The 14,224-nt window shown below is 37.2% G+C and overlaps 2 protein-coding genes across 2 annotated transcripts; one reads left to right on the top strand and one right to left on the bottom strand.

Moving 5' to 3' along the window:
* Positions 1 to 552: 552 nt before the first annotated feature.
* LOC117322705 (putative proline-rich protein 21) lies at positions 553 to 6,653 on the bottom strand. The gene is made up of 2 exons (XM_033877645.1): positions 6,609 to 6,653; positions 553 to 2,331 (listed from the first exon to the last, which is right to left on the bottom strand). Exons 1-2 carry the CDS (start codon positions 6,651 to 6,653, stop codon positions 553 to 555), a joined length of 1,824 nt encoding a protein of 607 aa, XP_033733536.1.
* Positions 6,654 to 11,117: 4,464 nt separating this feature from the next.
* On the top strand, positions 11,118 to 13,507 carry LOC117323867 (arpin-like). The gene is made up of 6 exons (XM_033879369.1): positions 11,118 to 11,262; positions 11,396 to 11,471; positions 12,069 to 12,201; positions 12,396 to 12,611; positions 12,855 to 12,997; positions 13,225 to 13,507. The coding sequence occupies exons 1-6, from the start codon at positions 11,171 to 11,173 to the stop codon at positions 13,228 to 13,230; spliced, it is 666 nt and encodes a 221-aa protein (XP_033735260.1). The 5' UTR covers positions 11,118 to 11,170; the 3' UTR covers positions 13,231 to 13,507.
* Positions 13,508 to 14,224: the final 717 nt, after the last annotated feature.

Here is a 14,224-nt window from a genome sequence, read left to right as displayed (position 1 = left end):
AGGGGAGCGGAAATATACAGCTACCCAAGAAGGTCTGGCTGTTTGTTAACAGGATCAAGGTATTATCATAAAACCTTCAAATACAAAAGTAACATCTGATACAACGAGGCGTATACAAACAAGATTTTTGGAGGGAAGGGGACGGACATTTCTCAATGAAATACACACCACGTTGTTCTGAATGACCAGCTATACATCACTTTACTTTAGATAAAGAATTCGACAATATCATCAGTGCCAATCCGAGGTTCTGGTATTGTCCGCGCTATTAGATAATGGACAGTTTCATCAAGAGTTGCTTTTCTTTTTTCGCATTTAGTTTTAGCAAAGTGCTGACGGTGGACGTGTGTTTCATATGAGATGTTTCAGTGGTAAGTACGATTTGTACTCATCAGAAAGATGACTAGTGTTGGTACAACAAGGTGTCCGGGTCAAGATGTTCAGGTTGAGATGTTCGGGATGAGTTGTTCAGGATGAGATGTTCGGGATGAGATGTTCGGGATAATATGTTTGGGATGAGATATTCGGGATGAGATGTTCGGGTTAAGATGTTCAGGATGAGATGTTCGGGATGAGTTGTTCAGGATGAGATGTTCGGGATGAGATGTTTGGGATGAGATGTTTGGGATGAGATGTTCGGGATGAGATGTTCGGGATGATATGTTTGGGATGAGATATTCGGGATGAGATGTTCGGGATGAGATGTTCGGGATGAGATGTTTGGGATGAGTTGTTCGGGATAATATGTTTGGGATGAGATATTCGGGATGAGATGTTCGGGATGAGATGTTCGGGATGAGATGTTGGGGCTGAGTTGTTCGGGATGAGATGTTCGGGATGAGATGTTCGGGATAATATGTTGGGGATGAGATGTTTGGGATGAGATCTTCGGGATAAGATGTTTGGGATGAGATGTTCGGGATGCGTTGTTCGGGATGATATTTTTTTGGATGAGATGTTCGGGATGAGATGTTCGGGATGAGTTGTTTGGGATGAGTTGTTCAGGATGAGATGTTTGGGATGAAATGTTTGGGATGAGATGTTTGGGATGAGTTGTTGGGGATGAGTTGTTGGGGATGAGTTGTTGGGGATGAGTTGTTGGGGATGAGTTCGGGATGAGTTGTTCGGGATGAGATGTTTGGGATGAGTTGTTCGGGATGAGATGTTTGGGATGAGATGTTCGGGATGAGATGTTCGGGATGAGATGTTTGGGATGAGATGTTTGGGATGAGATGTTCGGGATGAGATGTTTGGGATGAGATGTTTGGGATGAGATGTTTGGGATGAGTTGTTGGGGATGAGTTGTCGGGGATGAGTTGTTCGGGATGAGATGTTCGGGATGAGATGTTTGGGATGAGATGTTTGGGATGAGTTGTTCGGGATGAGATGTTCGGGATGAGATGTTCGGGATAATATGTTGGGGATGAGATGTTTGGGATGAGATCTTCGGGATGAGATGTTTGGAATGAGATGTTTGGGATGAGATGTTCGGGATAATATGTTGGGGATGAGATGTTCGGGATGAGATGTTTGGGATGAGTTGTTCGGGATGAGATGTTCGGGATAATATGTTGGGGATGAGACGTTTGGGATGAGATCTTCGGGATGAGATGTTCGGGATGAGATGTTCGGGATGAGTTGTTGGGGCTGAGTTGTTCGGGATGAGATGTTCGGGATAAGATGTTTGGGATGAGTTGTTTGGGATGAGATCTTCGGGATGAGATGTTTGGGATGAGTTGTTCGGGATGAGTTGTTGGGGATGAGATGTTCGGGATGAGATGTTCGGGATGAGATGTTCGGGATGAGATGTTCGGGATGAGATGTTCGGGATGATATGTTTGGGATGAGATATTCGGGATGAGATGTTCGGGATAAGATGTTCGGGATGAGATGTTTGGGATGAGTTGTTCGGGATGAGATGTTTGGGATGAGATGTTCGGGATGAGATGTTCGGGATGAGATGTTCGGGATGAGATGTTCGGGATGAGATGTTCGGGATGAGATGTTTGGGATAATATGTTGGGGATGAGTTGTTCGGAATGAGATGTTCGGAATGAGTTGTTTGGGATGAGATGTTTGGGATGAGATGTTTGGGATGAGTTGTTGGGGATGATATGTTCGTGATGAGATGTTCGTGATGAGATGTTCGGGATGAGATGTTCGTGATGAGATGTTCGGGATGAGATGTTCGTGATGATATGTTCGGGATGAGATGTTCGTGATGAGATGTTCGGGATGAGATGTTCGGGATGAGATGTTCGGGATGAGATGTTCGGGATGAGTTGTTAGGGATGAGATGTTCGGGATGAGATGTTCGGTATGACAATCAAACTGGCAGGTCTATGCGGTTCATTTTAGCAAAGCCGAACATGAATACTGACATGACAATGAAGCCATAACTTAACACCAAATAAATAAAACGAAGGGGAAATATGAACAAAAAATGTAGATTTGTATCAAGACACTGGAAACTGCGATTTGGCCTTTCGATTAGCAGAGGAGATTAAAGTCATTTAGGTTAGACTAAACATACATGTATACTATTCGGTATAATAAACGACATTGTTTTGAAACGCAAGCTTGTCTATGTCTTGTAAGATATGGTGTTTTACATGTTAAAGATCATCAAAAGATTAGGCACTGTGTCTTGCGTGGCTGTCTCTTCAGCATTGTGTTGAAAGATATTTTTGTGTATTTGTGTTAAAACCTTTTTCCTAACGACAGCTGTCCCCGTGTGATTTCTCTGATCTGCGTAACGCCCGTCCGACAGACTAAACAGACTGCACGCTGATTACCCAGGAGATGTGCAGGCACGCACGTGTTCTCGAGACCTGTCACACTGGACAGTACAGATTGGGGTTGGACTAGATCTCTCTTTGAGGATCGAGCGTGTTCCAACTCTACACTCATCATTCTTGACAGCAAGCCTTTTCTAAGAGTAACACCTATTACACATTTGGAATCACGGTATATTTTCATCGTAAACGATTACAACTAGGAATAACATTTAACCATGATACATATCACAACTTATACATAACATAATGATAGATAAAGTCTATGTTTGTAAAGCAAATAGTATTTCAATTTGTTAAGAATAATACAAATGAGCAAAAGTAAGTATCTTTAATTATATCATGTATATATATTGTATAATTTAGTGTTTTATCTCTCTTTTCTTTTCCTACACCTTTTTATTTTGTTTTATTTTATTGTTTTCGGTTTCAAATTGAATTTTATTATCCCTGCAAAGTTGAAAGATGCCAGGTTTGGGACCCAGGGTTCACCCCTCATACAACATAAAGCATCTCACAGGAGGTCTCTTTTATACGTTTTTCACACGTTCATTTTCATTTCGTCCCATATGCTTGTTTTATAGAAAAAGGAAACAGAGGGAGCTACATTTGCACATATTCATTCTAAAAGCTGCATGCCTTTTGACATATATATACTATACCTACCAAGATAACACGTCATTATAATTTTGGTTTATATTGTTTGTCACGAAGATATACGATCACCCATTTTTTTGAACGCAGCTCTGAACACAGAGTCACAACTGACATCGATAATCAATCTGATAAGGTGGTTTCCGGATCCTCTTAACCACTCTGTTTTGATGTGATAAATCAGAACGGTATGTGTATCGTGGTCCAGTAATGGAAACATCCTATAGAAGGTGAGGACGTATTCTTGTACAGAAATACGGAGTTCAAACTAAGGTCATACGTACTATATGATGTCAGACTTGATTTGATGATAATCAAACTGTAATACATAAACCCGACTTGTCACACGAAAGAAAGGATGCTAACATTGGCCCTGGCGAAGACAACTAGATTTTTTTTCAGAATTTCTTTCTACTTTTGCAATTAGACCCTAGTAAAGAACTGGTCGTAGTTAGTAAAACTTGATTAGCAGAAGACGGTTCAAAGGTCAATCTAAACAACAGTTTAGTGGTCTCTTGACCACGACTGTGAATATGTCTTTCCCTGAACACAATTGAAGACACTTATTGTTTGTCTACAAATACTGTGGATATATGTCAATCTCAAAAGGAATAGTTCTACATCCTAGAGGTCAATTGGAGTGTTGGTATCGGGTTCTCTCTACAATAGAAAGCTCGAACATGAATAGGTATCAGAATCAAAATAGAAATAAAGGATGTGGTGTCCACATGAAAGATGATATATTAAATGAGAAATTTTATATCGCAATTAAAGTATATCTCTAATCAGTTTTTTTTATAAACCGAATATTTACCCGATGCACATTTAGGCATGTTCACATTATTCCTGAGGAATTTGAATTTAACACATCTTCCTATTAAATCGTCAGTGCCTGCTTCAATATACAATGTGATATAAGTTATGCCACACGATTTAGGTGTTTGTTATAAGTTTGCTGGAGTTGATCTCATAGGGACTTGAAACGAAACCATGGTCAATATCAATGCAGTTTATATATATATATGGACCATGGGCTAGGAATGGGTATACACATGTATATAATATAAAAACGAAATAATAACATGGCAACTGAAATTTCTGTAATGTAGAGAATTTCAGTTGCCATATAAATATTTCGTTTCTTTTATTTGAACTACACATACATATATATTTATATGGACCATGGGTTAGGAAGTCCTATATACATATGAATATGGACTGTAGGTTGGGAATTCTTGCTAAGTCCTCGTGGTTGTTCTGGACTCGGTTTCATTGAAGTTCTTACTTTCGGGAACTGCCTTCGCTAAAACTCATCCTTACAGAATATCAGGAAAGTTCTTACTAAGATTCCACCCTTTTAATCCAAAATTACTTTGCTCTGAAGTTTTTAAGTGCAGGGATTTGCTTAAGTTAAGGAACGTTGATGAAATCGAGACCAGAGTACTCTAAAAGAGGACACGAATGGCCTTACCCCATTACTGCAGTGCCACTAGGAAGGCAGTAAAACACCAACTCATACAAGAGTCTCCTTACAGACGTCACCCTTAACCAGGAGGATACAGATTATAATGACTTTCAACCTCTCTCTACTTGGTGACAATGTACTGCCTCACTAATGCATGGCTAGATCGACACTTAATAGCGCGTGATTATCTTGATGTAGGTTTATAAGATTTTACGTTACGTAATTGATAATTCTGAAGTTGAAAACCAGTTGATGACAATTTTGGCAGTGATTAGAAAATGAGATTGCATCTTATATCAAAATCCTGATTCTACGTTTTGCATGGATTAGAAAACAAGATTACCGCTTACATCAACAGTCAGTTGATGAGGTTTGAGTGGATTAGAAAACACCATATCAATTATCCCTGTGTATGATAACAACTATGTGTAGAAGGCAATTAACTATCGCCAGAAACAAAAGAGACATTGCCAAAGGAAACGCGTCGTCACTACAAACCAAGAGTCATGTCCAGATGATGTGGACATTTTATCTCTCTGTTGGCAAGCGTACAGGAAATAGTGATATGAGGAAAAAGTCCAGCCACATAACCTAATACTATATTCCCGTACCAGTAATAACTCATTCATGTTAATAATCTTGGGACGTTGACCTTGAAAGTTTAAGGGGTCATCACTCCAAGGATACAATGGCAATATTTAGGTTATATTACAGAAAGTTTAAACATTACCGAAACATAATAATGTTATGTTTATAAAACATCCATTTGGTTTATACATTTGTACTGTGGTATAATGACCATCAGGCGGTTACATTACAGAAGCATTGTAGCTAACAAAACATAATATTCTGTTTGTATAACGTCGCTTGGTTCATAACAGCGTCACACTCGTGTGGAGAGATGGGTACAATGCACTCTCGTGGAGCCATGGATGAAAAATAAATGAGTTATAATTGTATTTGTATATGAAACAGTGGTAACATAGCACTGACTCAATAGTATAGGGAAATAGGTTGATTATCTTAATTGTGTGTTGTCATTCGTCATATCACGGTCGGTTGATCGCTCGCTATTGTTAAAGAAATTGCCACAGCAAGGAAGTACTCCGAGTTACACAGGTAAACATTGAGCTGTTATCTTTCCAATGTTGAATTCTTCCAAAGCTACCTATTGAGGAAATAAAGATATAGATAATAAAGATATATATGGGATAACGTTAAGCCAACGCTATTCATACCGTGTCTTTGACACCTGAATGTAAATCAATTATTTCAAAAATTACACAGGATTCACTCCGTTAACCAAGCACTGAAAACAAAAATCACAATTAAATATTTCAATTAACTTTTAGGAGTAATTAAATTAGAACAGGTGTAGCACTGCGGAAACCGACCCAATGATAATACTTTCCCATAGTCGTTGAACATCTCTCTCTCTCTCTCTCTCTCTCTCTCTCTCTCTCTCTCTCTCTCTCTCTCTCTCTCTCTCTCTCTCTCTCTCTCTCTCTCTCATGTGGACTCTTAGTGGAGTATAAGCTTTATCGTCAGCTATACATATATAGTGTTTGACATGCGATCGAAGACGACTTCTTGCAGACAACCTAGCCCGTCTTCGATGCCGCACCCATGTTCGTTCCAGGGAGGTGCTTGGCCCTCAATCACAGCGTGCCGAATGGACAGGGTACCAGACTCACCAGGGGGATACAGGCTCCGTTGGCCTCGTCTACTGACCTCCTCATGTAGCCTTAACACGGTAACCGCCGTACTGACAGGAGACGGAAAACCTGTAATAAAGAATTACAAATTACCTTATATCGTTTTGTTCTCACTCTCGAAATCGTACTTTATGATATATTGACGAGTGTTTTACGCCAACTCATCATTATCTTACCGACCAATTTTCAGCTTTCAAAAATCTCAGATCACTTTCAAGTTAAAAAGAAACTTTCATATGATTTTTTCATGATAGAGTTTTTCAATGTTTCGATAAGAAGAAAATCTTTAACGATGTGTTTGCCTTTAAAATTGAAGAAAGCGACAGATGAGAAAGAGTCCAATGTCCTTGAGGTTATCTCTGTGGCGTTTGGCATACCTCCATCTTAGACTTGATGTTTATAACCTACTGTTTATCTTAACACTTTAGATATGTAACAATGTATGTAAAATGTATACATGTGTATGTACATTGATATCCTTACGTCGTTTAATAAAACGGCCATATTTCAATTCAATTTTAGTGTTTGTTAATTCTTTATGTTTGACAAGTCTAACAAGCTTGCCATGGGAATAGAGGAATCATCTATAAATAGTACATAAGTACGACATGTTGAGCACCAAAGAAGCAAAATTTACTATAACTACTGTCCAGGTCACGGTAATCTAATTTTCCACGTCAAACAATCTAATATTGCGAAAGCTGGCCAAGCGGGTAATGGTAATTCACCGATAATTCTATATGTTGGCTACCTCGTCAAAATTGACACATTTAAAGTAAAAAGTAAATCTGATATTGTGATTACGATCAATGCGTAACCTTGTTTATCCCAGGATACAACCAATATAGATTGGTGTTTAATATTAGCTCGCCGTGGCAACACAATCAACGGAGGATTTATGTAATATGATGTAAATTGTATTCCATCAATTACTGCCATCAATTCAGTGTATCGGATGTAGCATGTTTCAGTAGAACTTGATTGATCCCATTACTGGTCGATCCGTCACAAACTGTGCTCTCCATCGACAAAGTACTGAAACAGTACGTAATTGACACCCGGTCGTGTATATGTACATGATAATACACGTGTTTCCTGTCTGAAATCCATGTAAACTTAGTGACATGCGATCATCAATCATTAATTATGTATTACATTAACATTGTACCGCGCATCTCCCTGAACACTATTGATACGGCAGTCATGCGTGAAGGAAGGTTTTACAAGGAAATCCTAAAGGACTATCTCGTGTGGCGCAGTAATGATCACAAATGGAACTTACCCGGTACAAAAATCTAAGCCAGTGGACGCCAAACAATCAACAGATCTAGCGTTATTTCCCAACAAGATATGATATTTATTAATGCTATTATATATGTGGTACAAATTGATAATATTTTAAATAACTAACGCACAGTAAACACCGATCATACAGGATACAACCTAGTTAGGCTGAATAGCAATAGACGTGACACAAAAATTAAAGGGAAACATCAAGATATTGTCGGTCACTTCTAACACATAGGACCACGTAATGACGTCACTATACACTGCGTGATAAAAAAACGTATGAAACTTTTAGTTTGAATGTAAACACGAGAAATACGATTTTTGTATCTGTAATAATTATCTGTGTGATAATTATAAGTTGGCGGAAAACAGTCGTCAATATGCCCTTAAGTACGGTTATGAGAGTGAAAACAAACCAATCTCAGTTAATTCAATTTCATTTATCCACCTCGGGAGTCGTTTTGCAGGCAGCAATGGCAATACTTGTTGCATAATAGAATCATGATAATTAAATAAAAAATTGCACAAATTTGTTAGGACATGAGATAAACATTGTAATTCAAATTAATTCAGATGGGAAATTGAGATGTAAATCCGTTATATAGTAAATTAATTCGACGGCAGTAACAAGATTGTATCGATAATTTACAATTAAGTAGACTTTGGCTGACGAAACAGTGAATCAATCACTGAATTAGGTTGATAACAAAACTAGACTTCTTAATTTTGTTACATGTTATGTAAAATTATTTTTGAATGTGTCAACGGCAGCACAGTTTCATTCTAATATCTTAACGACAAAGACGTGTTAATCTTAATTACGAAAGGAAACAGCTGAAGTATTTCAGATCTCGTGGAGGATGGAATTGATTGGACAGAGATTAACGTGTACCTTGTAAACAGGGAAGTTTAACACGCTGTATATCATAATGTATAATGATACTTCGTCTAGAGAAAGATATTAAGTAGACTTTGAACCTTTCCAATTGAATAAACACTTCAATTTAGCTGTTCAGAAACATCAATGGAATACAATCCGTCTTAATAATTCCGTCTTAAAATTGATCAAGATAAGAACAAAATATTAAATAACACTATGGCAATAGAAAAAGTATCGGATATTTTCTAGATTATCGATGATTCAAGTCAAAATCTATTTGATGATATATTATAAAAATGGAAGCTAGGATGGTGGTGACAATGGAACCATAAGGCATATCAAAAGAACAAAACATATTTGATTTCATGTCGCACAAAGAAGCACAATAATTACCGACGAGATCACGTTGTCGATTACATGGTGTCCTCATCAACCTGTATCTCCCGAATCCCGCTAATGTTACTTTTTAACAAGCAGTCAATGACATTTTCATATTCAGAACGCCCATTGAATAGCGAATCAATTATGATTTAAAAACATTATCGATTACGGAAGCAGAAATGTTACTATCCGTAGAAATGGGAAAAAAAAAAAAAAAAAAAAAGCACATGGATATTGATAACTGGTACAGCACAGCTTGTACAGTAGAGCTATATACATATATCGACGATAACACAAAACATGCTTACAGATATGTATGGGTATCGTCAGTACAGTACAGAAGTAGTATACATAGTATCGTCAACGTGCAGTTCTTTTTGAGGAGGTGTAAGGATATTACCCAAAGTGAAATGTCGCTCATTAGTATGCAAAACAATATTAGGAAATGTGTGAAAAGATCACAATGTATTGCTTATCCTCGAGAATAACTAGCAAATTTACTAGTTTTCAAAGCCAAAACTGGATAGAAATCTATATAAAACTTATCTATATAAAAAACTACTTTTTGTGTGTCATCATTTCCGCGACTCAGTGAAGCGACCCTCAAGTGTTAGCCAATCAAAACGCATTCAGACTTTATTCCCTATTGTTATGATAATGTCATGCCTTGGGGATTGAATAACCTCCAGCTATTGTGGTAGAAAGGACTATAAATACATTTGGTCGCCAGAACAAAGTAGAACTATCGCCAATATGTTAGTTACATATGCGTGTATCGCCGGTACATAATTATATACTGTACATGTATCGGCAGTATGGTTAAGAAGTACATACGTGTATCGCCACTATAGTTCAAAGTATGTACATTTTATACGTGTAGGTGCATTACTGTTAGCCTTTCTTAGAATCGAATAGTTCAAACTGTTAAAAACGTTGACATTTATTCTGCAAAAGGACATTATTACGTGACGCATAAAACATTATATGGATCAAGTTTCAAAACACATGTTACAAAGTCGTATAAAATCATTGAAGTACACGTACATTTCTATTAATCAGATTCCTTTATCAAATACTATTGATCGTCAGAACTTTCATTTTAAATGGAGTAAGGTCGGTAACTCTAGTTGATGTTTGGAATCACGACCACTGTAAGATTATATTTTGAGATAGGAGTTATTTATAGTGTTAAATACATCCATACTTTTTAGCACCAGGGTTCTTGTTCATGAATCCATCCCCATGCTTATGCATGGACTTTGTGCTCAACCAAACATCCTTAAATTCACTTAAATCACGAGAAAACCATTTAAAAGCAAGTTCAACACCGAAAATAAATCCTTCCAAATTGCCTTCAAATCATTAAATAATAATAAAAAAAATTGCTATCAGTTAGTACGGTTTCATCTATACGGGGTCTAAATTGAAGGAAAAGACACGTGTTGATTTTAATTACTGACAAAATCAATTTTGACAAACCTCATTGGTTGTTTGGCTAATTCCTGATTTGGTGTTTTATGTTACATGAGTATACAAAATATTGTTTTGGATTAGTAATCCGAAAAAAATATCGCAAAAACTTTTAATACAGACTTTTCTTAGTAGAAATGATGTCACTTCTGTTAAAGTGCAATAAAAATCAATATTTATTTGATAACATGACAAAAGTCGTAAAAGAGAGAGGAGGCACGATCGACTTACGTATTTATGTATGTGTAATTGTTTTCTTGATTTCTCATCACAACCGGGTAGGTTTTCTAGGTGGTTACGTGACATCATCAAGATATATTAAATAGTTGTAATTTTTTTGTACAATACGTCTTTAACTTATCAAAATAAAGATTTTTTAAAGTCGATCCCGGTTTTCGAAAATGCTCTGAAACATTAATATGTGGGTTCAGTGTTATTTCACAGCTGAACATGAGCAAAGCGGGATAACTCTATCGGTATCTATTACCCCGGAAGTAAACATTTGATAGGAAACTGTGGCATGAGCCGCTTGTATGACAACAAACCCCTGGCTAATTTGCCCGTGGGTAACGTCCGTGTGGCAAAGGTGTGGTCGGAGGCAGATCTAGCGAGGTAAGTCTAGATTGGCACTGATGTGTGACGTTGTATCTCCGCTACATCACATTGTATCTGATATCGACTCACCAGCTCACAGATAAGGTACCAATATTATCATCATGACCACCATATATCTTTGTCATTATAGCGGAGATGGTGTGATAATTGAAGGCGTAATCAAGGGACGTGGCAGGGTAGCTGTCACAGACTGCCAGGACTCCAAGGTATTTACTTCCCTTTGTACTGTCTTGGTTGCTGAAGATAATTTCTGATTTTGGGAAACATACATGGTACAGGCATAGAGCAATCTCAACAAGTACCGGAATAACATTGAAATCAAATTCAGTCTGTCTTGCTGCTAGCATTAAGACCGAAATAAATGTATGAAATTAATAGAGTGCATAGTCCTGTCAGAGGGACACACACATGTAGTTTATATGTTAAAAAGCAGGTTTGAAAATCAGTTTTTTTTCAATTAGATCAAGTAGAATGAAAATCGACAATTAAATAACACCAATGTCATGTGCAACCACAACGGAAGTGAGGAATTTTCCAAATAAGGAATGCTCAATGGAAAATGTGAAGTTTATAGATATTTAGACAAGTGGCCAAGACGCAAATAATATGCTCATTAGAAGACCGACTACAGCTATTACTATTCACGGCTATGTAACAATGTTTGGTTCATATGTGTTTTGTGCACTCTTCTAAAATGTGGTTTATTTACATATATATAGGTTTAGGGCATTGTGAGGTAGCTCAGTGAGATAGATATTACTATGATCAGGTTCTGTAAGTAGAGATTATGCTTTATCCTCCAGCACAGATACTACCTGTTGTACGTTAGCCCCGACAGGGTACACAGACGGAAGTTTGATAGCAGTGGGAAAGAGGTGGAGCCGAACTTTAGTGAAACCCAGAAAGTGAGAACGGGCTATCTCAATTCCTCCTACAGTAAGTAAATTAAATTCCGTATTAAAAGTAAATCATAGATTAGTGAGAACTGTCTCCGCTAAATCTTCATGTAGAACTTAAACATTTTTAACACCAGGTAGATAATTTTCATAATTATAATGTTAAAGTTCGATAATATATTCGTGTTCTAGTGTGAAACTTCTGTTAAGATAAAAATACATGTTTATGTTCAGAGGTGGAGGCTAAGGGACAGACTGATCGTCTGACCAATCAGCAAACTGCAGAGCTGCTAGCCAATCAGGAGTTGTTGGCACTGACCACTAAACAACAACCTTCCGGATGTGACAAATGTCTGTCACTATGGTTACCAGAGGGTGAAGCTGAAAAACTGGAACTGGCAGAAGGAGAGGCCATAAGATTGAAAACAAGAGGAAATGGGCCATTAATATGTAAATATAACATTGACTTATCATTTTAACACAACATATATCATTTCCAGATAGGAAAGTGAAGTCTTGGAATCAGAGCAATAAGGAACAGACAAGAATGGTGATTCGAAACAATTTGCCTTCTTATTGAAATAAAACAATAATAATAAAACAAACAAAAAACAAAAACAAAAACAAAAAACGATAGATGAAAAAAACAAATCACACTTTGGATATATCATCATGTTTTTGTCCGTTTTTCAGTTAGCATTGCCAAGATGGATGTTCAGTCAGCCAGCGTGTCTAATTTTGCGGGCGGAGAACAGGTGGGCGGGTCGTGGACCGACAAAATCATTGGGCTTAAGTCAGATGCTCCTGAGGAGGAGGAGGATGATGATCAGGATTGGGTATGTAAAACATTCCTCATCAGTTGGCACTTACCTTGTAAAATGTTCCAATGCTGTTAATACATCATCATTATATCTCTGTGGTGGTATAGTATCATGTTGACACGCACCATCTGAAAGTGACAACATCAGGAATGTATGTAATTGATAGATACAATGGCTTGTGTTTGTGACATGATCAGGTTAGTTCTACTGTATTGATACACTTTTTATATATATATTCCCAGGATTAACGACGGCAAGCACTTCTGACTTATACACCTTATCTAGCCCCCATGGGACAGTCACTGGAGGAAAGGCCAGATCGTAGATGGAAGTAAAGATCTGTTTGGTTTATCTAGGAAGATCTGACAGAAGAAATGATGTGCACGATTTGTTCTAAAACTTTCTACTGTACACAATGTGTTCCTTAATGATATTTCATTTTATATTATACATCATAATTATAGATGTAGTGAACCTTACACAATGTCAAAGCTATATATGTTTTATTAAAGAGATAAATAACTCGATAGACCTTGGCGTTACACTTTTGATACCCAGATATTCGCTTGACAAAGGATATCTAACCTGACTTGACAGAAGTTATCTAATACGCGACTTTTGATACATGGTATAAATCATGTCACGTGACATAGCATAACTGACACGTGACTATTGATAGAGGATATCCAACACATGACCTAATATAATTTACTTGCATAACTATTCAAGGCAGAAACATGTATATAATTCTGATTGAAGATATATATCACATGCGTACTTGCAGGAATGGAAATCTAACAAGTAAGAATTACAATTTTTAATCCGTCAGTTACTTGGATTTAAGCTAGGCCTGTTCTTGAGTACTTCAGGTTTTCCAATACCGATCTGCGATTTATCCCTACAATCATATACACATGCATATTTGTAAGAGGAAGTAACAAACATTATACTTGCACTTATCAAATCACACAAATCTTTGGTGTACTAAGTGAAATAAGAATGAATTATCTTTATTATACTTTTGTGATAGGGCTCAAAGAAGTAACATGAACGGTAATTCTAACAGTGAGGATAATGGAAATCGCCCCTTTAACGGGACACAAAGAACACCAACACAATCACATGATATATAAACAGCATCAGAAATACAATATGATAAAACAAGTAATGTAATATTTCAAGTAATAGTTTTGGTAGCTGAAAAAAACATTTATGAACCCTTCGGGTGGCGTTGGCAGGGCT

The sequence above is a fragment of the Pecten maximus genome, chromosome 3 (genome assembly GCF_902652985.1).
Source record: "Pecten maximus chromosome 3, xPecMax1.1, whole genome shotgun sequence".
Classification (NCBI taxonomy): Eukaryota; Metazoa; Mollusca; class Bivalvia; order Pectinida; family Pectinidae; genus Pecten; species Pecten maximus.
The sequence above is the reverse complement of the archived record's forward strand: the minus strand, read 5'-3'. Positions and strand labels throughout refer to the sequence as shown.

Bases quoted from the DNA above. Each gene is read 5' to 3' on its own strand.
- LOC117323867 (XM_033879369.1), top strand. From the start codon at position 11,171: ATGAGCCGCTTGTATGACAACAAACCCCTGGCTAATTTGCCCGTGGGT. The intron at 11,263-11,395 runs GTAAGTCTAGAT...TTGTCATTATAG, and splicing joins TCGGAGGCAGATCTAGCGAG to CGGAGATGGTGTGATAATTG. The intron at 12,202-12,395 runs GTAAGTAAATTA...GTTTATGTTCAG, and splicing joins CTATCTCAATTCCTCCTACA to AGGTGGAGGCTAAGGGACAG.
- LOC117322705 (XM_033877645.1), bottom strand. From the start codon at position 6,653: ATGAGGAGGTCAGTAGACGAGGCCAACGGAGCCTGTATCCCCCTG. The intron at 2,332-6,608 runs GTGAGTCTGGTA...TAGACCTGCCAG, and splicing joins ACGGAGCCTGTATCCCCCTG to TTTGATTGTCATACCGAACA.